Consider the following 24728-nt stretch of genomic DNA (forward strand, 5'->3'; position numbering starts at 1 on the left):
GTGTGACGTGACGTGTGGTGCAGGAAGAAGCAGGCCAGACAGTCAGCACGCTCCTTGGGGCTGCCTTCTGTGAGGACTGCCGAGCTCCTGGGGAAGCCCTAGCAGTTCTTATTCTAGTACTGTCCTCTTTTTCACTTAGCCAGCACTGGCCTTTGGTAAGGCAACATAAAAGTATATTCATCGTTCTCATAGGTAGATTAGTTATTTTTCTTCATTCTCTGACAAAATATCTAACAAAAGCGACTTAAGAGAGGAAGGGCTTGTTTGGCTCGTAGCTTCTGGTTACCATCTGTCACAGTGGGGAGGCCGCAGCAGTTTGAAGCAGCTGACCACACTGCACATGTAGTCATCACGTGTGTAGACGAGTGCTGGTGCTTAGCTCATGTTCTTTTTATTCAACCGAGAACCATAGCTCATGGGAGTCTACTGTTCATGATTAGGGTGGGTCTTCCCACCTCAGGAAAACCTGTCTGGACACACCCTCATAAACGTGCCAGAGATGTTTCTATGGTGATTCTAAATCTAGAAATTGACAGTGAAGAATCACAAAGGTCACAGGGGCCCAAGGTCTCCAGTAAGCAAAGACGTTCTCAATAGGATGCATGAACAAGGTCTGAACTCTCTTTGAGTAGGAGAAAATAACTTAACATCATTTAGCTTAGTCATTTTCTTCATCGGATTAATTTGTATCCCATCTGTAAACTCAGTGAAGCTGGAACCCTGTCTGCTGGCTAATCTTTATATCCTCACAGGGTGTGTGAGCATAGTTGAGAGAAGCACAGAAATAGTGCAGTAACTGGATTCCGGCAGGAAATGCCAAACCTAAAAACATGCCAAGTTTATATGCTAGAAAGGAAGACACACAATTTTTTTTTTTATCTTTCTTATCTCTGGCATTGGCTTAGAAGAAACAACAGCACCAGGTTAATGTCTAGGCTTCCTTCCTATGCTGCCTTTCTATCTCTTCTGTCTTACTTACTTTTCTATTAATGTGACAAGACAGCATGACCAAGGCAACCTATCAAGAAAGCACTTAATTTGGGATCACGATTCCAGAGGGTTAGAGACTATGAGCATTTTGGTGGGGAGCCTGGCAGCAGACAGGCAGTCATGTCCCAAAGAACTAGCCGAGAGCTTACACCTGATCCACAGCCCTGAGGGCTGGGGTGTGATGGGGGAGGTGTCTCCCACTGAGCTCATCTTCTCTAACAAGGCCACACCTCGTCACAGCAAGTACAGACCAAGGGTTCCTGAGCCTTTGGGGTCATTCTCATCCACGTCCATCACCACATCCTGTTCCCTGGCCTCCAGATGCTTTGTAGCCATATCAAAATGTAAAGTGCATTTAGTTCAACTTCAAAAATCCTCATAGCCTTTCAGTTTCAGCCCTGTTTAAAAGTCCAGAGTCTTGTTTGAGACTCAAGGCAGTCTCTTAATTGTAACCTTACTGTAAAAGCAAAAAGCAAATGATTATACTCTCAAATACAATATCACAAAATATACCTTACCATTCCGAAGAGAGGAGAGGGGACCGAGTGAGGAGACACTGAACCAAATCAAGACTGAGACCCAGCATGACAAACTCCAAATCCTGACTCTGTACCCTGTGTTTAAGGCGGCTCTGCTCTTCCAGTTTTGCTGACGGCAACATACGTGTCTCTCTCTCGGGCTGGTTCTGCTCCCTGCTTGTGTATTTCCTAAGCATATATCTCGTGGCTCTGACACCTTCAACATCTAGGAGTCTCCAGTCTCCTCCAACAAGGCCACACTCTGAATCCTTCCCAAACGTGACCACCAAATGCAGAACATGCATTCAAATAGATGAGCTCCTGGGAACCAGTCTCCTTCAAACCACCACATCTTGCAATTCTGTTTTCAGACTGGCTTCATCACTGTGTTGCCCAGGTTCACTTAAATGCCTGTGTTCAAGAGAACCTTCTGTTGTATCCTTGAGCAGCTGGGGCTACAGGTCTGCCATTGAGATTAACCTACTGAAGTTGACTGTGTTTTTTACTTTATTATTTATTTATTTATTTATTTATTTATGTTTCTCGAGACATGATTTCTCTGTGTAGCCTTGGCTGTCCTAGACTCACTCTGTAGACCAGGCTGGCCTCACACTCACAGCGATCCACCTGCCTCTGCTTCCTGAGTGCTGGAATTAAAGGGGTGCGCCACCATGCCCAGCTTGACTGTGTTTTTTAGTCTGTGAGTGTACAATGTCCTTATTATTTATTCTGTGTTTTTAATGTTATTTTATAAAACAAAATTGTCTTCATGTAAATAGTTCTATATGAAAGATTTCTGTAGAAATAGGAAAATAGTAGTAATGGCAGTATATATGGGGATAGTTAAACTTTATTATGATAATTATGTATAATTCTAAGCCTGTTTATAGATATTTACATAGTATAAAATGTTGACTTAAGTGCTTTTTGTTATAGGGTTCGTGCACTAGCATTAAAATTTTTAGCGTTTCATCTGACTAGTGAAGAAGGGGCTGATAAGAAGCGCCCATTCCTAGATGCCAGAGTCCTCTCCGGAGTGGCTAATCTGTTTATTGTGAAAAAGCCCATTGACCTTAAATTGGATGATAGACGAGAACTAGTTATTAAGGTAAGCATAACTTTTGAGTTTATTACTGTGTGATACTTTGACACATTTATATAGCGTGTCTTTTATGTGTTTTTTTTTTTTAGACTGTGTGTGATAGGAAGGGAGATAGGTAATTTGGGGCTAGTTTCTTGTATTTGGTATTGATCTGGCTTCTGGATGTGTTTATTTATTGGGAAGATATCACTTGAGTGCCCACTGTCTCCCAGGAATTAAGCTTTGTTTAACAGCATGTATGTGCTAGAAATGCAAGTTATTCATGGAGTGTCTGAAATGCATTGCAGTTGAATACAGCGAGAAGTTTTGTGATGAATTTTTGTTTATTTTTCTAATTAAAAAAAACCCCAAACATGTGTATGTTTGTATATATGCTTGTGAGTACAGTGCCCAGTTGCAGCAGGGCATTGGATTCCCTGGAGTGGATTTACAGATGGTTGTGAGCCACTTGATGTGGATGCCTGGGATTGCACTTAGATCTTTGGGAAGAGTAGCATATGCTCTTAACCTCTGAGTTATTCTCTCGCTTTTGTTGTTGTTGTTGTTAATTTCTTAAAATATATTTGTATTAGGGGTGTGTGTGTGTGTGTGTGTGTGTGTGTGTGCATGTGTGTGTGCACACAAATTAGGCCTTTCCTTTGGCCATATGTCTGCTCGAGATGGAGCATAGGTCATGAGTCTTGGCAGCAAGTGGCTTTACCCATTGAGCCCCTCACCTGCCCTTTAGGACCGAAGAACTACTGTCAACATAAATATATAGGGAATTGCTGGTTAGGAAAAGATAACTTTCTTTTTTTGTAAAAAAATATTTCAGCCTCTGATTCCAAGGGAGTTTCTCTATGATTTTACAGCGATTATAAGTTTGTTTGTTTGTTTTTGTTTAAACGCTTTACTGAATCTTCGGCTCCTTTAGATGATTCCAGAAGGTTAGCACCTGTGATGCTTAGTTCTTTTGTCAACTTGAAACAAGCTAGGATCTTCTTGGAAAGCTTAACTGTGAAAAGGCAAATCTATGGGCCTTTTCCTGGTTAATGATTGCTGTGGCTCATCCCGTTGCTGGTGCCTCTGCAGAGGAGGCTGTTCTGGGTTGTATGAAATCCAAGCTGGGAGAGCCGTGCAGAGCAGCCTGTGAGTGGTGTTTCTCTGTGGCCTCTGCCTCAGTTTCTGTGCTGACTTCTCCTCAGAGATGTGGGAGCTGTAAGATGAAATGAGCCCTTTCCTCCCCAAGTTCGCATGGAGAAAAGCAAACTGAGGCAGCACCCATTTGACCAGGGCTGTCCCCACATCACTGAGCTGAGAGAGAATTCTGCCATCTGTCCTCATCCTTTCATTGCTGTGCTGGTTTTTATTTATCCTTTGATTTGGTCGTCAGCATGGGTATTAGCTTTACAGGGTCATGCAGAGCAGTTAGTGCAGTACTGCGTTTTTTGTTCATTGTTTTTTTGTTTTGACAGGGTCTTGCCCTGTGGCTAAGGCTGGTCTTATGATCATATTGGCCTAGTTTTCTAAATGCTGGCGTCTGGATTACTATATCTGGGTTCTGAAACTTTTTTTTTTTTTTTTTTTTTAATGAGCAAATGCATTCTTAGTTTTGTTCTGAGTTTAATGTTTTGTGCTTTATGGTGGCCTGGTCAGAGGATTTGAGGATCCAGCTTAGGGAATCAGTGAGTACCAAATTTCTATTAATCATTGTTACCCTTATGTAGAATTTGGGGAAAGAGAGGAGAGGACTTCTGGGATTGTCTTGTGAGTTTACAGTAGGTATGTGTTCTGGTTTGCTTTTTGTTGTTCTGAAAAAAAAAATTATACAAAGCCAATGTAGAGAAGAAAGGGCCTATTATGTTTTACAGCTTAGTCCATCATCAAGGGAAGCCAAGTCAGGAACTAAAGTGGAAATCATGGATAAACATTGCTTACTGATTTGCTCCCAGGGCCAAGTTCAGATACCTTCTAATACAGCCCAGGCGCACCACTCACAGTGGCCTGGGCCCTAAGCATCAATTAGCAATTAAGGAAATGCTCCACAGGCTCACCTGCAGGCTAATCTGATGGAGGCTGTTCCTCACTTGAAGTTTCCTCTTCCTAGGTGTGTCAAGTTGACAGCTGAGATTAGCTGTCACAAACAGAAGTTAGCAGAGGTTGTGAGAGAAAAGGAATGTTGAATTAGTTCTTTTTATATTGCTGCTTTCGTTATCTCAGACTCTGGGCTTAAAGTAAGCAAAACCAATCTCTTCCTGTTAAAGCTACTGGACTTGTCAGCAGTGGCAGAGATGGTTAAAGAAGAGAGCCGTGGGGTTTGCAGCTGGTGGTTTACAGGAACATGAGAAAGTATTCTGAGTCATAGGTCTGAGATGCTCGCCTAAGGTTCGTGTAGTATAACAGAGATGCTAGGATATTCTCAAGGTGTTAATGGATTAGTGGGTGACTTAAGACTGTTAGCAATAATGTTCATTAAAAAGGGAAGCTTATATAATGGCTGTTGCTTTCTGATCCTGTTTCCCTATTACCAATCATATCATTGTTGCAAATTTACACATAAATGTTTATTTAAGTAAGTTGACTTATTGGAGAGTTGGAAACAGGTGAAAATATATGTTTTGATTTTCAGCTGGAGACTGTTGAAAAAGTGTATGAAATCTTCACCTCCGATGATGTTGATCTTGTTTTGAGAAAGTCAGCTGCAGAGCAACTAGCTGTGATAATGCACGGTAATGTTTTTTTGTTTTTGTTTTCTTTTTTGTTTGTTTGCTTGTTTTTGTTTTTGTTTTTGACAGTGATCGTTGCTGACCTAGGGTTACTGTGCAGTAGTATTGGCTGTCAGATGACTATTCATAGTCCAGATCTAGCCCTAACCTATTTTACCCATCAAGATAAGGATGCCTCGTTATATGTTTAGAATTGTTAAAAAAAAAAAAAAGCAAGACCCAAAAATGTGTGACAGAACTTACTTGTAATATTTATTACTGGGTTCTTCACAAAAAGTTTGCTTGTCAAGTATGTTGTCCATATTTGATCTATAAAGTGCCATTGGGGCATTATCAAATATATTCTAAAATAGTAACAAAATTATAAATATAAAGTTATATATTTAAAAAATTATTGTTATGTGGTAATTTTGTACATGTTGCTCAGTGAAGTGAATCAAACAGTACTTCTGGGTAAGATTAAAAAAAAAAAAACAAACATTGTGGCCTAGAGAGATGGCTCAGTGCTTAAGAACACTGAGCATCTGGATTCAATTCCCAGCACCCATTCACAGGCTCACAAACATCCATAACTTCAGTCCCAGAGGATCTAATGCCTGCTTGTGTGTATTTCGGATACTGCATGCAGTTGGTATACAAATATACATGCAGACAGAACACTGGTACACATAAAATAAAATTTAAAAGTTCATTGTAACTGTATGTATGTATGATTTATTGTTTAAAACATGTATGTGTGTAGTTTAAAAATAAAGTGTCTGATTTCTTTGTACTATTGCTTAGGTTTCAAGTCTTTCGTTAGTCCCCATCTTTGATATATGTACTTTAATGATTCTGAGATAAAGGTAACTTTCATTTATATACTGCAAAGACATATGGTTAGCATCCCTTGGTTATCCTGACATTATTAAGCCCTGTCATGAGAGGATAGTTTGCCAAGGCATAATCATAATCAGCATATGCAAAATAAGTTTTATTCTCCTAGTCAGTTGTTGTCTGGGAGGCTTACTGCCTCCTCTTGCTATTTTAGGCCTAGTCCTGGCAGCTTCTAGCCTCCATACTGTCTACCCTAGGCCTAGACTCTCCAAGTCTCCAAGACTTACTGTTTAATAAGCTCACCTTCACTTGTCCTTTCTGAGCTCTGGGCTGGCTGCTTCAACTCAGCTGTTCTGGCTCAAGCTCTTTTCCCAGCTGACTTACTTAATGTGGCCTCTCTCTCTCGGCCCGGAATTGCTCTGCTTAGCCTCAAACTATTTTAGCAATCTGCTCTAATCTTCTGGGTTCTTCTCATTTTCTGGTTCTGTCTGTCTTTAAGCATATTTCTGTTTTTGTTTGTTTGTTTGTTTCCTTTCTTCCCTTCCCCTTCCTCTTTCCCTTCCCTTCCCTTCCCCTTTCCTTTCCTTTTTCCCTTCTTTTCCTCCTCTCTTCTCTTCTTTTCTTTCTTGACAGCTTCCTGTACCTCTCCTCTTCCCAGTCCCTCCCTCTCAACTTCTCTCCCCCTCTGTAAATGTAACTTTTGTTTTCCATGTGTTTGGATTCCTGTCCTGACTTCCTAGATAAGGCAGTTTAGGAGAAAGAGATACAAAGCCAGGCAGTGTAGTCAGAGACAGTACCTGGTCTTTTCATAGTATCCCAGATTCCTGTATGTTTTGTGCCAGAAACGTTTTAGATCTAACATTTTCTTTAGACAATGTATCAGTTTCTTCTATTGTACCTTCCATGCATAGGATTCTTTCTTCCATCTCTTGTATTCTGTTTGTGATGCTTGTGCCTTAGCTTCTGTTCTCTTACCCAGGCTTTCCGTCTCCAGGGTTCCCACAGTTTGTGCCTTAGCTTCTGCTCTCCTACCCAGTCTTTCAGGCTCCAGGATTCCCACAGTTTGTGCTTTCTTTATTGCTTCTACTTCCATTTTCAAGTCTTGAACAGATTTATTCATTTCCTTTGCCTGTTTGTTTTTCTTTGAGGGATTAATTCATTTCCCCTTTAAAGGCCTCTATCATCTTCATAACATTGGGTTTAAGGTCATTTTCTTGAGCTTCAGGTGTGTTGGGCTATCCAGCGCTTGCTGTAGTAGGACAGCTTGTTGTGGTGCTGCCACATTGCCCTGGCTCTTGTTGGTTGTGTTCTTATGCTGGCCTTTAGCCATCTGGGTTTTGTGGTTATTGTACGTTTAGATGACGATATCTGAGCTCATCTTTTTTTTTTTTTTTGATGGGTATTTTTTGGATGTTTCCTCCCTCCCCCCATTGGTTTCTGTCTCTCCTTTGTCTTCTGTCTTGAGTGGCCTGGGATTCTGGTACTAGGGAGTCTTCAGGTCTAGTAGGGTGTTTCCCCTGGGGTTTTTGTGGCCTGCATGGCGCTGGGTTTTTGAGTGTTATTCTTCCCTCTAGAGTCCCTAATACCATTGTGACCTGGGGTTCCTGGTGCCAGAGTGGCCTTTTGGAAAGCAGGCAAGAGTTGTGGCCTCCAAAAAATGGAGTCCAGGGGTTGGGGTGCAGTTTAAAGCTATTGGGTGTGCTTTAGGGGACTTGTCAGGCAAGGGCTTGGTGCAGGGTCTCACCTGGTTGTCCCTGATAAAGCACAGGAGACAGTGTGTAGTTTACTGCTCTTGTGTGTGCGTTAGGGGGACTTGGTAGGCAAAGGATTGATGGGGTAGGAATCTTACCTCGTTGTCGCTGGTGCCAGTAGGCCTCTGGGAATGCAGGCAGAGCTGTGGTCTGGGAAATCAGACATTTTCTTAATAATTAATGATAGATGTGTGAAGGCCCAGCCCATTGTGTGGGTGTCATCTCTTGGATGGTAGCCTTGGGTTCTATAAGAAATCAGACTGAACAGACTTATTAGGAGCAAGCCTTTAAGCAGCACACCTTTATAGCCTCTGCATCAGTTCCTGCCTCTAAGTTCCTACCCTGTTTGAATTCCTGTGCTGACTTCCTTCAGTGATAGACTGCAATGTGGAAGTATAAGACAAATAAACCCTTTCCTTCCCAACTTGCTTTTGTTCATGGTGTTTCATCATAGCAGGAGTAGCTTTAACTAGGACACAGCTCAGTGTCTCATATAACCCTGTTCACAGTGCCCTATCTGTGGTTTTAATAACAGTAATACAGACCGAAGAAAATAGGCTTTAAAAATGTGGAAGCTGGGCGTGACACCTGTAATTAGAAGTCTCAGTAGAATGATTTTAAGTCTGGTCTGTGACCAGCTTGGAATACATTGTGCGACCCTGCCTTAAATAGAGGAAAGAAGGATGTGGGTGTGGTGTATGTGCCTGTGTTGGGCGTCGGTCTTCTGTATGTTGATGATAATTAATAAAAAACCATCACCCCCAGGCAGGGCAAATGAGATAGGCGTGGCTAAGGTTCCGGGCTTGGGGAGACAGAGAAAATCTTGGAAAGAGAGAAACCTGAGGAGAAGAGAGGAGGAGAAGGCTGCGCCATCATGGGTTTGGTGGGGGAGAAGCACATGGCCAGCGTGGATGGAGGATTTGGCCCAGATGAAGAACATTAGCAAGTACATGGGATTAAGGATGGGAGGTAGCTTGACAGAAATTATTAGAAGCAGATGGCGTGGGATTGGGCAGGTGTGGGATACCTGCCCCACTATGGGAAGTAGTTTAGAGGATTGATATGTGCCCTGCCCCAGGTTAGCTAAGGCTATTTTAAAATGTAACAGGTGTCTGTGTCTTGATTAATTGCTAGCGAGTTAGAAAATACTGCTGTAATAATAATTACAGGCCTGATAATAAACATTATTAGGCCCTACTGGTAAATCAACAACAATATACCTGTTATCCCAGTTCTTCAGAGGTGGAGGCAGGAGCACCAGGAGTTCAAGGTCATCCTTCGCTGTAGCCTGGCCTGCCTGGAGACCTGCACTAGATGAACGAGTGAATGAATTTTGGTTAATAAAAGTTAAACAACTTTTATGGTAATACTTCAATATTACTAACATTTCAAGAGTAGAATTTGAAAATACCCTATACTGTGGTTACTGGAAATCCACTTTTTAAAGACTGGCAATAAAGCTAGTTATAGTGATGCCTATTAGCTTAATATCAATATGGAGATGTTTGTGGCTTTATTACTGAGAATAGAGGAGAAAATTTGACTATAAATTATTTGCCAATACTTGTAACTAATTTATAAACTAGAATTTCTGGCTCTAGTAACAGCTGTATGTGCATCTGTGTTTGTGTATCTCTGTATAAAACCCTTAAATTTTCTTCTTAAAGTTCTAATATTTTAATATATGTTTGTTGTTTTTTTCAGAAATATATAGTACATTACAATTCCATGGGAAGATACAAGTGAGGGGGTAGCAGTCAGGATGTAATCTGAATAAATTATAATAAATTAAAATGAAAAAAATCACAGAAATATCATGTTTTCATTTTAATCCCAGGGGTGGGGATATGGGCCTTTTTTTGCAGCAGCTGACTATGATCTGCCTTGTGCTCTAGCAGAAGAAATTGCCATCTGCAGGAAATTTCTGTGATGGTGTGATGCTTAGAATTCTGGGGACTTTTTAGAGGGTACATAAATGCTAGAGAAAGGTGGTGGTTGGTTGGTTGCAGTAGTCATGCACAAAGAAGAAACAAGAAGAAAAGAGGAAGAGAAGGAGGAGGGGAAGAGGAAGAGGAAAAGGAGGAAGAGGAGGAAGAAGAAGAAGAGGAGGAGGAGAAGGAGGAAGAGGAGGAGGAAGAGGAAGAGGAGGAGGAAGAGGAAGAGGAGGAGGAAGAGGAAGAAGAAGAGAAGGAGGAGGAAGAAGATGAGGAGGAGGAAGAAGAGGAAAAGGAGGAAGAAGAAGAGGAAAAGGAGGAAGAAGATGAGGAGGAGGTGGAGGAGGAGGAGGAGGAAGAAGTAGTAACTCGATGTCCTGATGGTGAAGATCAAACTTGCCTCAAGGAGCTCAAGCCCACAGGCAGCAGGAAGCAGTCTAACAATAGTGTCACCCCCTTCCTGACTCCTGATTTTATTTTATTCAGGGATCTCTTTCCTTTCCTCTCAATCCCGTTTTCTCTCATATCTAGTGTGAGGGGGATGAAAGGGAAGGAAGAAGAGAAGCGTGGAGAAGGGTGGGAGGAGGAAGAACCCACAAAGTAGCAATGCAGGCTACGGTTTTGTCTTCTAGTTTCAGCCCTAGGTGTGCCGTGTTTTTAGTAGTTTGAAATTTGGATGCATAACTGCCCTATATGTTTCAAAGTGTTTTTTAAAGCCACAAAACACTTAACTTTTAATACTATTTTGTCTGTAGATGTTAAGACGCATGCAGTGGTGAAAAAGTTATGCTTAATTGAGAAGATAATCTGGTATTTAAATGAATGCGTGGGTCAAGATGGCAAGGTAAGACTATAAAGTCTGGACATTTTTTTATAAGTTGACTCTTTTAAAAAGAGAGGTTATATCTGCATGCGTGTGTGTGTGTGTGTGTGTGTGTGTGTGCATGCGTGCGTGTGTGCATGTGTGTGTGTGTGTGTGTGTGTGTGTGCGTGCGTGCGTGCGTGTGCGCGCGCGCGTGTGTGTGTGTGTGTGTGTGTGTGTGTGTGTGTGTGTTGGTGGTGTATGCACATGCATGGAGGTGCACTTGCCTATGCATGGGTATTTCAAGGCCAGAAGGTGACACTGGTTATCTACTTTTCTCCATCTCCAAATTATTTTTGAGGTAGGGTCTTTCATTGAACCTACAATTAACTCACTTTTTTGTTGAGCTAGCTGGCCAGGAATCCTCAGAATGCATCTGTTTTTACGTACCAAGTTCTGGCTTACCACACCCAGATTGTTCATAGATGCTAGGATTATATCCAGGTCCTTCTGCTTGCAAAGCACGTACCTTCCCCACTGTGCCATGTCTCTAGCACAGTAGGTTCATTTAATTAGTTTGGAACTGAATTTAGCTGAGTTTGGAAGAATACTTAAATTTTTAGTCTCAAAAGGGATACCCATTCTTCATTTATTTTTGATTTCTACAAAAGGTCTGTAAAGGAAAACTAAGCTTAGAACTTCTGAGTTTTATAAAGAGAAGTATATTCAGTGTTGCTTTTATTTTTAAGTAATTTTTTAAAATTAAAAGTATGATTATTTTATGTGTATACGGGTTTCCTGAATTTATGTCTGTACACCATGTGCATGCCTGGTGTCTTTAGAGGCCAGAAGAGGGCCTTGGATTTCCTAGAAGTCAACTTACAGGCTGTCATGAGCCACCCTGTGGGTGCTGGGAATTGAATCTAGGTCCTTTCAAGAGCAGACAGTGCTTCTTAACCACTGAGGCATCTCTCCAGCCCAAATTTTAAAGTAATTCTTTATGTAAAAAAACAAAAACCAAGCCAAGCCAAACCAAACCAAAAACCAAACATTTAACATCTTTTCATTTTATTTTCATGTAATTTAGAATTTTCATGTAACTTAGAATAAGATACTGTGGTATATTTTAATCTCATTTCCTGTTGGCAGGTTATAGAATGCTTGATTCCGCCATGCCTCACCCTCCTGAGGAAAGTTTTATATGCTGACCCAGTTATCCGTGCTTCCTTGTCACAGCAGTCTTCTCTCTTGACCCTGTTATTCAGAGGTGAGTACAGAAGGGCCTGAAGCACACCAGTATAAGCTGTGAGCACTCATCGCATGGCTGCAGGAAGCGTTTACTTCCCATTGTACTAAGAGAACAAAGTTCCTTACTGTTATACTGGAAAGTAATCATGAAGAGCATGATGCCTTTGGGGAAATACAGTTGCTGCCTAGGTAGGCGGCAGCTGAGGAAAGCTGAGCTCTGACTGCCGCACCTGCTTGTTAGTTTGTAGCTCAGTGCTTATGTGGTGATCATTGTCTTTGAGGAGATCAGGCCAACTGCCCTTTCTTCCTGTAGTGTCTGTGTCCTACTTTAGTTTTCACTTGTACCTTTGCATTTGCTTACGAGCTCAGATTGGGATTGAGACTGTAGACCCAACCAGATCTCACTGAGTGAGTTACTCTGAGCCTCTGTATAGGGATGGAATTTGAAGAAACATTTTTTTTAAAAAATCCATGTTTAATTTAATTTTAATGACATTTGGATAGAAAATATGGGTTTTATCTTCTTATCTTTTGCTTTTATATATATATAAAAAAAATACCCAGGTCTGTTTTAAAAGAAGCAAGGTGGACATACTCAGGGCCAGAACTGAAGGCCAGCAAGCAGAGCACACAGCTCCCTTAGACTGTGTGTCGAGCCTGCTGCCTGAGATCCACTGAGGGGCTGATCCACAGAGGCTCTGTCTCGCCTGACCAGCACAGTGTTCTACAAGCAATTCATTGCCTACAACTTCTGGGTTTTTTTGTTTGTTTGTTTTGTTTTCAGTTTTTTGTGTTTTGAGACAGGGTAGCCTTGGCTGTCCTGGACTTGCTTTGTAGACATGCTGGCCTAGAACTCATAGAGATCCACCTGCCTCTGACCGCCTGAGTGTTGGAATTACAGGTGTGTGTGCTTTTATACCTGGCTACTTCCTACAATTTTTGTCTCACTGCTTTTAATTATTCTTCCCTTCCATTTTGTATCCCCATGGTATCCTTAATTATTCTAAAGAGGCATTTTGGTCAAGTATTTCAATATTTTGTGACCTGGTAGGCATTGATGAGATAAATAAGATTTATATTAGAGTATATAGTATTATAAAATAATTTTATTGTAGCATTTTCCCCTCAGTGATAATCCGTTTACAAAGTGTGTAGGACACAGTCTATTAAAGAAACATTTGCAGGACTGGAGAGATGGCTTAGAGGTTAAAGGCACTGACTGTTTTTCCGGAGGTCCTGAGTTCAATTCCCAGCAACCACATGGAGGCTCACAACCATCTGTAATGTGATCTGATGCCCTCTTCTGGCATGCAGGTGTACATGCAGGAAGAGCACTGTATACATAATAATAAATAAATAAATCTTAAAGAAAAAAAAAAAAAGAAACATTTACAAAGTTGAAACCAGGAAAAAAGACTCATTTTTAAGGTCAGAAAATTTTAAATGGAGTGTGATTTTTTTTTTAATGTAGTGCTCACCTGAAGGAATAGTAAGTATAGATTTATGATTTTATCTTTCTCCTTTTAAAACATAGTCATTCTTTCATTTGCTTTCCTTTTAAATTTTACTTTTTGAAACAAGGTTTGGCTGTGTAGATCTTTCTTGTTAGAACTTACTATATGGACCAAGTTGGTCTTGAACTTGAAGTGATCAGCCTGTCTCTGACTTCCGAGTCCTGGTGTTGCAGGTGTGTGCCACTGTCTAGCCTCCAGTTTCTGTATTCGTGTTAATAATAATCCTACTAACCTCATTTAATTTCATTTAGTCTCCCATTTATCCATTTTAATTTAAATTATTCAAGTTTATGAGTACCTAATGGATACTAAAGCACTTTTACAATTGTGGGATGGTGCTTGGAATTAGACTTAGGTCCTGTGTGCGCTAGAGAAGAGCTGCACCGGAGAGCCACACTCCTGCTGCAAAAGCGCTTTCCATGGCAACATAAGCTGTATTGTCTTGGTATTTTTTTTTTTTTTTTAATTATCAATTGTTCTTTCTCATACATGAAACTTTCATTTTTTTAACCAGCTACTCTGCCAGGAAAATCTATTCCTCTGTAAACATTTATGAAGCACATATTATGTTCTGGGTGCAGTGGGAGGCCCCTCTGTCAGAGTTATGAGCATGGCCAATGGACTGTCAAAGACTTTGACCAGTAATTACAAACACAGCATAGTAACACCTGAAGTGGGACCCCTGGAGCCAGAGGAAGTGCTGAATGTATTAGTGTCAGGGAAGTATTACATAATGCGTCTAGGAAGCACGATATCTAAGCTGGGGTTTGAGATTTGGGGGTTCAGATAGACATGACTCACTTACTGATAGGGGAAGAAAGTATGTTGCATATCTTCGCTCGTTAGGAACAGTGGGTAGAAGGAGGGTAGATAAACAGGAGGGCAGAGAGGGCTGTTTGAGGTTGTTCAACGGGGACATGTATTTTAGGGGTCACTCAGTGCTAGCATGGAGAAGTGACCCACAGGCTTTAGTGACTACGTGACCCTGCAAAGCTCTGTTTTGACTTATAAGCTTGCTATGACAGAATCTTGTACTGTGTTTCAGAGGTGGAAACTAACTAGATAGTATTTATTATACCACTGTAGAGGGAGGTAATTGAAGTCGCAGAGATGGTTGGGGACTTGGACATAGTCATAACTAGATTTGTGGTAGAGACCGGAGAAGAGCTCTAATTTCTTTATCTTTTTTCCAATCATGACTAAGTTACATATCTCCATTGCAAAATTCTGGACAGTATAGAACTATATAAAATAAAAATTTTATAGGTTTTCATCATCTTTTAAAAAAATATCTTCAAAGAATAATGTTGTATTGTTGCTTCATTGTTTCCGTTTGTCATATTACTGGATATTTGCTTCAGATTTTTTTATTGTCAGAAAATCATTTGTATATCATCTTATACATTTTCTGTCATTAGAGCTTCTACCCCCGTATGGAATATGGTTAAGTTCTTCTCCAGCGGAAAAAGAGCTGGTTTTCTTCATAGCTCTGCCATCACGGGTGTGTCTCACTGAAACAATTTTTGTAGGGAAAAATAGTAGGGAAAATGAGGCTGTTGGGGGAGAAACTAACCAAACTAAAGTATGGGTGTAAAGAAGTTTTGCTCCCTGAGTAAAAAAAATAAAATGAGCAGTGTAGTATTGTTCATGTGGTATGAGAGAACTGACTTGGAAGTGGAGTGGGAACTAAAGGTTTAGCTAGATATTGGGCAGGGGTGTCGGGGAGAGAATGGATGGGGGTAGAGAAATGAGAACTAAGGATGTACAAAAAATCCTTCTGAAACCTCACTAGTTTGTTAGTTATTTAAAAAAATATAACAAGAAAGGAGCTTGTCATATATTAAAAACCTTTAATAAGCTTAAATATTTTATGGGAATAAAATGTAAGGTAAGGATCTAAGTCTGTTTTAATCCCATATCATAACCAGTTGTATTCCAGAATGTTTTTAGTATTTAAATATCCAAACCATCTGTCTCTGCTGAGGAAATTGTCTGCTTAACATTGGTTCATTTTTATATGATTCTTATTTCTTTACCTTTTAGATTATATTTTTAGTCATGGTAATTACATATGTATCTTTTCTTACAATTAGGAAAATATATTCTATAGCCAGATTTCTTGCTTGTGTTTCTATAACGTTGAAGATTCTGTATTGTCACTACTCCTGTGTGATGGTACAATTACTATTCTAGCTTTAGAATTCCTTAGTTTCCAGACTGCGCCATTGAGAATGTTAGAGAAGTAGACGGGGCTATTTTATGTTGAAAGACTTTACTAGTGCATGGTGGAGGTAGTGTAATCACCTGCTAATCAGATGTCTTTTTCCCCACAGCTTCTCATAACAAAGAAAAGGCAGAATAACATAGCATAAACACAGCCTTGTAGCATTAGGTCTAAGTTTAGGACCATGTTTGTTTTTAAGATGCAAAATTATAGAGGATCTCTAGTGAGGAAACTCGAGCTGGAATTATGTAACCCAACAAAACATCCCCTGAAGCTGGATCACTTTGCTGAGATTACCTGCAGCTGGGTAGTGCTGAGTGAGCAAGTCTGCACAGGTGGCTCTTGGACCAGTAGTGCCAACATTTTCTGGGAATGTGTTAGAGACGCTCATTATACATGTAGACTGAGCAATTGTTTTATATGCTTCCTGGTAATTCTCACACATTTGTTAGCTTGAGAGACAGTGTTTTAGTTATGTCAGTTTTTCTGGGTTATTGCTGTATTTCTCTTTCAAGTTAAGACATTTTAAAGCTGAAGTTTATTCTTTCTGGAATTGAAAATATATTATGAAGTCGCATTCCTTTTATTCCTCAGTTTCCTTGATATTTCATGAAGATTGTACTGTGGTGACTGAAGTTGGGGCTTTGTTTTGTCTTCTGTTGTTTGATGAAGTATCAAGAATGGATACATGGTGAGATATGAGGACTTTTATTCGCTTACCCTTAGCTCTTTAGTCTGATGCATTCCTACAGCAGCGCACTGAGTTCTTTTGACTTAAAGCCTTTTCATGCTGTACACATGTACTACGTTCTTTGGTTTGACTAAGTGCTATTTAAGTCCCATGGGTTCAGAAGTTACCCTGACTTACATTTTTTAGCATAACTAAGTATGAAATTGAAATTATTAGTGATTTTTGTCTTGGATATATTTTTAGTACATGTCTTCAGCTTTGTGTGCTTTACAAAGTATAACTTAAAAAAGTAGAAAATATTTAGAATGATAGTCTCTGATTAACATGGCCTTAAGCATCAGGGGGAGGAGCCACAGGATTTACTTGCTAGTATATCCACTTTGTTATATGAGATCTTATTATATGAAACTACAAACCAAAATACAATTTACTCTCAATTAAGGTGGTAGCAAACACTTGACTATATTGAGTGTTAGACTTAGTTATAATCTTGAATATACTGCTCAAGAGAATGCAGTGGGCTGTACTATATAGAAGTTTGACCTACTCATTTTTCTTTTTGCTTTTTTTTAAATAGGTCTCTTAGTCCTTCTAATAAACCTTCTTTGTCATCAGTCTTCAGTTTGCCTGTTTCAGTCTTTAGAAGGTAAAGAATTTGTTTGTCTTATTTTCATGGCTACTAAACTATTACTACACAAAGGGAAATTTGCTGTCTGTCATTTGTTATAGTTTTCACTTAGCATTTTAGTCATTTAATTGGCAGTAATTTCATATTTTCCTCTTCGTCATCCTTTGGAGAATCTATAAGTACAGTTCCCTCTAAGCCGTGTTTCATTTCAATCTCCTGAAAGGTTATAGGAAAGCTGAAAGAACTACAATTTGTGTCCGTGCTCCCTACATTGTTAGCAATTGTTCAGAGGCTGTCTCTTTCTCCAGATATAATCTCTATTATCAACCATTTGAAAATAGGCTTTAAAATAATTTTTCACTTTTCATTATTATTATTATTATTAATATTATTATTATTATTATTATTATTATTAATATTAATTCATTTACATCCCAATTGTTATCCTCTCTCTCTTATCTTCCAGTTCCCGCTCTCCCTCCCTCTTCTGCCTTACTCTCCTCCCCTAGACCTCTGATGAGGGGCCCTGTCCTACCCCACCATTTGATCACAGTCTATCAGGTCTCATCAGGGTAGCCCGCATCTCCTTCCTCTGCCTCCAACGGGCAGTGATCAAATCGCAGGCACCAGAGTCCATGTCAGAGGCCGTCCCCTCTCTCCCCCTCCCCACACACATGGAGCATGAGCTGTCCATCAGCTACATCTGAACAGGGTCTAGGTTCCCTGCAAGCATTGTCCTTGGTTTGTGCATCAGTTTGTGCAGGGCCCCTATCCAGACCCACTGGTCTTGGTGGTCTCCTTCTGGAGATCCTGACCCCTCCAGGTTCTTCTATCTCACTCCCTTCCGTACAACTCTCAGTGCTCCTCCCAAGGTCCAGCTGTAAGTCCCAGTGTCTGTTCTGAACTCCCGCTGGGTGCCGTTTCTCAGAGGACATTTATGTTGGGCTAATATCCACTTATAAGGGAGTATGTACCATGCATGTCTTTCTGGGTCTGGGCTACCTCACTCAGGATGATCTTTTCTATCCTGAGTTCCATCTATTTGTCTGTAAATCTCAAGGTTTCCTTGTTTTAAATAGCTGAATAGTTTTTCACTGTATAAATGTACCACAGTTTCTTTATCCATTCTTTGGTTGAGGGACATCTAGGTTATATCAAGGTTCTGGCTATTATGAGTAAAGCTGCTATGAACATAGTTGAGCCTAGTCCTTGTTGTATGTTGGAGCATCTTTCGGGTATATGCCCAAGAGTGGTATAAGCAGTTTTGAGGTAGCACTCTTCCCAATTTTTTGAGAAAGTGCCAGATTGACTTCCACAGTGGTTGTACAAGTTTGCATTCCCACCAGCAATGGAGGAGTGTTCCTTTTTCTCCACATCCTCGCCAGCATGTGCTGTCACCTGAGTGTTTGATCTTAGCCATTCTGATAGGTGTAAGGTGGAATCCCAGAGTCCGTTTACTTGCATTTCCCTGATGACTAAGAAGGTTGAACATTTCTTTAAGTGTTTCTTGGCCTTTTGATATTCCTCTGTTGAGAATTCTGTTTAGCTCTGTACCCAATTTTTAATTGGGTTATTTGGTTTGGTGGTATATAATTTCTTGAGTTGTTTATTTATTTTGGATATTAGCCCTTTGTTGGAAGTAGAGTTGGTGAACATCCTTTCCCAGTCTGTAGGCTGTTGTTTTGTTCTGTTGACAGTGTCCTTTGTCTTACAGAAGCTTCTCAGTCTTATGAGGTCCCATTTATTAAGTTGATCTTAGAGCCTGAGCTATTGATATTCTGCTCAGGAAGTTGTATCATGCCATTGAGTTCAAGGCTCTTTCCCACTTTTTCTTCTAACAGATTTAGTGTGTCTGCTTTATGTTGAAGTCTTTAATCCACTTGGACTTTAGTTTTGTTCTTAAGGGAAAACAGTATGTTGAGCTCAGCCTCTTAGTAACTATGATCATAGACAATTCTGTAGCGCCTTGAGAGCCTCATTTTGTCCACCACTAAGGTCCGCCACAGCAGCACCTCATGTAAATAGAGAAGCGGTGGTTTCAAACTGTCAGAAAGTCTGCATTCATGTTTTAGCCAAGCACCTTTAATGCTTAATTTACTGTAGTCATGTTCCTGACTTCAGGGAACAGTACTATCTGTAACAATCCTAATATATATAGAATGTAGCCATACATAGGAAAGAGTAATATAGTATTTTGGAATGTGGATGAGATGACAGAATAATTAAATATTATATAAAATGTGATAAATTTAACATTGTTAAGAAATAAGAAAGTCACAAAACTAGCTGTCCCTTCTAGTTCATTATTTGAGTCCTACTTGAAGTTTGTAACTATGTAAATTCACTTTCTTTAGGTATCATCTACCAGTTCATGTGGTTGGCCACCATGCTGTGAGTCCTTACTCAATAGTTTTGCCATTATCTGCTGAGTGTTTGGCCCTGAAGCCTGTGTCAGATATGCTGAGAATAGCTTGGAACCTAGCGTGGTATCATGGGAGTGATAATTTATTAAAAGAAATGACCTCTGAAACTAAAATTCAAGAGTAAGTTGTTATATTAAGATAAAAATTATCACAGATTAAATTACATGGAATTAATTAGGCTTCACTTGTCTAGGTTAAAAGCTTTTTTACTTGATATTACCAACTGATTCTAACTTAAGATTATATTTTCACTTTGTTTCAGGTCTGTGCCTATTAAAAATTATGTAAAGCCTTTTAACTAGAAAGGATTGTATTTTATGCTGTCTCAGAAACTATGTAGTATAAATATATATTCAGTTCATTCAGTTAATCATGCCTTGGAAAAGAGCTGTGGCATGAGAATAAAATTTAATAATTTTACCTGAGAATGTTCTTAACTTTTGGATGTCTTAAGTGTCTCAAGTGAGTAATACTATATAGTGTGTCATTGATAAGGAAAAAGTCAGTATCCACAGTTGGAATGCTATTGTAAAACTATAACCTCTATGAATTTATATATTAGTATTCCTTTAGCTGTAAGTTAACCTTTATTGAAAAGCAAATAAAAACAAAACAAATTTTTCCCCCACAACAGGGTTTCTCTGTATAACCACAGCTGTCCTGGACAAGCTTTGTAGACTAGGCTGGCCTTGAACTCACAGCGATCCACCTGCCGCTGTCTCCCAGGGCACTGGCACTATACGCATGCATCACCATGTCCGACTCAAAAAACAGAATTTTTGAGAGAGGCTTGTGATAGAAATAAATGTGGGTTTATGTTCTTTTATGCTCAGGTTTTTAGGTACACTGCAGCTGTCCACAGAAGATACCCTCACGCTGAGGATAACATACACCGTGAGTGGCCTGCAGGACTGCCTGCACTCCATCACCCAGGCTGGCGGCCACAGGGATGTGAGGGCTGCCATTTCCAGGATGAGTTTTTATCTTTTGAATGACAAGCTGTCGTTGAAGTGTGACATGGGTCCGTGTGGGGCTACCTTACAGTCCTTGGCTTGGCATACTGTGCTCAACAGGTGAGTGTGACATTTAGATGGCCAGTGTGAAAGACTTGTTCAGGATTATCTTCAGACCTTCTACAAATACATAGTCTTCTGCCTGATGTACAGTTGCTATTATGAAAGACATGCTTTAAATAGAAAGAATATTTAAAAAGAAGAATATAAGAATATTTAAATTTAAATAGAAAGGAGAGTCTGTTACTTGTGATGGATAATAACAAAAGAGAAAACTTCACCTTGGTCCTGGCATTCCTAAAGGAATCTTTATAAGCAGGGTACCACATGGATGAAGCCTACTGAGTGTTCATCCCTACCCATATTATTATTTTTTCCCTACCCATATTATAAATGACCTGGGACATTAGTAGACCGATAAATAGACTTGCTACGACTTCTACTGGCTGTTTTATGTTGCCTACGTTTTCTTCTCAAATAATTGATTTAATTTTTCTTTCTGCTAGAATTTCATAAAGTTAATGGCCATGTGGCTATCTTTTGGTAGTTACTTGAAAGATTTTAGCTTGTAAGTTTCAAGTGTTGAACTGGCAGCAGACGGCTACATTTGAAACAAGACTGAGAAGCCCACCCTGCAGGCAGATTTTCAGTTTATTTTTCATATGAGTAGTGTAAGTGTGTAACTTTCTGAACAGGCACAGCATATAATTTTGAATTTGTAAATTTCAAGTTCTCTACTTCATTGTTAAGGGATGTGATAATAATTAATCATCTCCAGTGATATGCTGAACCAGCTTGTGATATGACATTGTGGAAGAGCTGATGGCTTGATAATATGCAGCATAATTTCATATATTGTTAACATATGAATTAGATTATATGAAAAGTAAAGGTAACAAACGTGAAAATTGTCACTTTTTAATTGTTTTCCATTCTACTGTTGTCTGTGCTCTTGTGGTTATTTATGATGGATGTTTTATGGAAGAACTGTTGTATTGTGTGCTACTGGTATGATTTTTCACAGCCTCCCACTACACTGTAACTTGAAGTAGGCCACAGTGGGGATATTATATTGTGTAAGTTGGTGAAGCCAGCAGGTTAGTCCGCTGTTTTATCAGGCTACTCCTTTTATGCATACCAACTAAAGCAAGTGAAAACTTTGCAGTTTCAATAATTTTGATATATTCTATTTGTAAAAAAAAAAACAGTAAGAGCTGTTACTATATCTTGACTTCGTTATACACATAGGCTTTCTTTTACATGTTAAAACTATAAGGCTATACCAAATTGAAGCAAGTGCTCTCTGATAGGTTGGTATCAATAGAGCCTCTAGGGTAGTTCAAATTGTATGTTAGTGGTAACTATATGTGAGTGTCACATTTTTTAGGATGGTGTTTTCCGCATACATGGACAGTATCCTATGCGTATGTTCCATAGCTGTGCATCTGCTACCTCAGTGCATCTAACGTACTGTGGATTGAAAATAATAATAATAAAAAAAGATTGGACGGTCAGATGGGTCAGTGGTTAAGAGAGTTGCTTTTCTTGCAAGGACCTTAGCTTATTTCCCAGCATTGGGTGACTCACAGTTACCTATAATTTCAGTTTCTGGAGATTGTATTCCCTTATCAGTCCTCTTTGGGCTCTTGCACACACATGGTGCACATACATACACACATGTAAACAGTTCTCCCCAAAACAAGCATCTTGATGAGAAGATGGTTTTCAATGTCACTGTTTCCTAAACAATACGGTGTATGAACTGTATGCGTGATATTTACCCTGTAGTGCATAGTCAAAGCAATGTGGGAGGTTATATGCAAACACTACGCCATGCTGCACAAAGGACTGGGGCATCTGCAGAGGTTGGTGTTAGGAGCCTAGTTAGTGCAAACTGGATGGGTGTCAGGCTGTAGAGATTATTTTGTTTAGCCGTGTGAATCCCCTTCTGTGTTTCCCTGTTCAGCAGCCATGCACCTTCGGTGTGAGGACATTTTTTAAACAACGACTGTTCCATTTTTTGGACTTTGACCATAAGTTCTTGTTTTGAACTGTTACTTTGTAATTATAGCTGCTTGTGTGTCCTTTAAACTTACTCACAATTAATTCTAACTATATTTGCATGTGATATCTCCCCAGTTATTTAAATATAACTATAATTTCTTCTCAGATTTTTCTTCCTACTGTTCTCAATGTTCTTTAGGCTCGTTTGTTCATACTTTCTTTGTCACTGTGATGTGATGACTTTTAAAAGGGAAGTGTGGAATGGACTAGACAAAGAAAAAGGAGCATTGTCCTTTCCCTAGTGCATTTAGCAAACATTTACTTACCTACTAAGTACTAGGCCCTTCAAGGAAATTTAATAGTAAGCCAAACAAGTAAATCCTCTGTTCTCTTGGAATTTATGGTGGAGGCAGCGGATAGTTTTACTAGTTGTAGGACTTCTCCTCGGAAGCGCCTGGTGGGAGATGGGATGGGAGAGTGTCTACGCCCAGCGGTGGATTAGTGATCCGGGGGAAGAAGTTTAAGTTAAGGCACAGTAGAGGTCAGTAGACAGAAAGGGAAACGATGCCAGGCAAAGAGACAGAGGCCTCCAGTTAGAAAAGAGTGTCTTTGAGCAACAGAAAGAAAGAAATTACACATGGGCTTAAGGGATATGGGAGCCGAGAAAGAATGAGGCTACAGAGATGATATTTTATGGGTCTGCTGGCTATTAGGGAAAATTTCTTGACATTTTTTGACTTTGACATTTTATTTTGTTAGAATCATCTCTTCATTCTGTCTTAAAAAATAATTTTCTAATCTGTATTCCTTTAAAACAAGACTTCTCAATTCACATTTCACAAAGTGAAGGCTCTAATGGAAAGGTATCCTGTTGTTTTCATCCTAGAAGAGCCCGCCTCTCATGACCTATGTAGCTGAGGTGTAGGATGGCGTGTGTCAGCATTTGGGTTCCAGCACTTAGTAGCCACATGACCATGAAAGAAACTTACCTAATCATATCTTGGCCTGAATATTTTCATTTTAAAAATGGAGGTATCTAGTTTTAGAAACAAGTTTTTAAAACTGGCAAAAGGCCGGTGTATAGTGGATGCAGTTCTTGTTGCTCTGTCAACATTCTGATAAAACTCCTTGAGGTGTTTTTAAATAAGCCATTTCCACTGCTGTTGCATCTCATCTTTTTTCCTGATTGCTTTTAAAGCTCCCCGCCGCCCCCCCCCCAGAAATGCCGTTGTCTAACAATCTTTAGCTCTCTTATACCAGTGTTTTTTTTAAAGAATCTTAGAAAGTTGCTTTGACTTCTATGATTCTTTCTAAGCCTCCTATAGCCTACTGCAACTCTCTCTCTCTCTCCTGTTCTCCCTCTCCTCCTCTCCCCATCCCTTCCCCTCCCTCCCTCTCCCCTTTGCCTTTGCCACCCTGATTTTCCTAATTGGTCAGACTAGGATTTGGAATTGTAATTCTTATTAGTGAAGGCTGACACTGCCAGATTGGAAATGCACAGACAGAGGGAATGTTTGGGTCCGGCATCCCCTTTGGCACTTTTCCTGAGCTTGCTGTTTTTGTTTTTGATAGTCCTGGGTGAATCTAGAGCTCTGTACCTGGGAGGCAAGTGCTTCACCACTGAGCCACACCACCAGTTGACATTACACTTACCTTTTCCTCTTGATGACTTACTTGTCACTTCATTTTCTTTTGTTTTTAATTTCATCACAAATTTTCTCCACAATGGCTGAGGTTATGAGAGGCAAATGCCCGTATCCTTCACCTGTGCTTCTCACAGCATCTAGAGGCTTATCTTATAAAACAGTGTGCTTTAGTTGACTGTACATACTTGATGAACAGTGATGATGTGTGTATTTTGAAGAGCTAGAAATCATGATTACTGTCTTTTTCTAAAATATAGGTTTTTACAAGTACTTCCTGCTTGCACTGAAGATGAGAAACTGCTAATAGATATCATTCATTTTTTGAATAAGTTAATAAAGGAACAGAGAAAAAGCCCATCAATAGAACTTTTAAACTGGATTCTAGAGTTACTTCTTAGGCATGTAAGTATATCAAAAGAACTCAAATTTTTGGTTTGGGAAGAAATTTATTTGGAAATATCACTTACATTGGAAAGGGTAATGCTTACATCACACGTGCTAAGTAAAACAATTGTTACTGTGTAGTGAATGCTCCTTGCAGTGGCCTTCCTGATATGATCGACTCTGTTTATTTAGTGGACATTTTGTAGAATAAGTGGGATCCTGAATCTTGGTGTTTAATTGATTCAGTTTTGTTGGTGAGCTTTTTGCTCTATTTTAATATTTATTTATGTTAGTTGATTTAAAATTTTTTTATGTATTTTGAAATTTTCATATGA

The 24728-nt window shown here is 39.7% G+C and overlaps 1 protein-coding gene across 1 annotated transcript in view; it reads left to right on the top strand.

Annotated features, from left to right (window-relative positions):
* Rttn (rotatin) overlaps positions 1–24728 on the top strand; it is a 246542-nt gene that overhangs the window by 40672 nt on the left and 181142 nt on the right. The window contains 9 exon segments of the mRNA XM_051163892.1: positions 2445–2616; positions 5219–5318; positions 10572–10660; positions 11768–11885; positions 16199–16295; positions 16873–16941; positions 19278–19466; positions 20180–20419; positions 24267–24411. Of these exon segments, the coding sequence (XP_051019849.1) occupies positions 2445–2616; positions 5219–5318; positions 10572–10660; positions 11768–11885; positions 16199–16295; positions 16873–16941; positions 19278–19466; positions 20180–20419; positions 24267–24411 (1219 nt within the window).

This window comes from Acomys russatus, chromosome 20 (genome assembly GCF_903995435.1).
Source record: "Acomys russatus chromosome 20, mAcoRus1.1, whole genome shotgun sequence".
NCBI classification, from domain to species: Eukaryota; Metazoa; Chordata; class Mammalia; order Rodentia; family Muridae; genus Acomys; species Acomys russatus.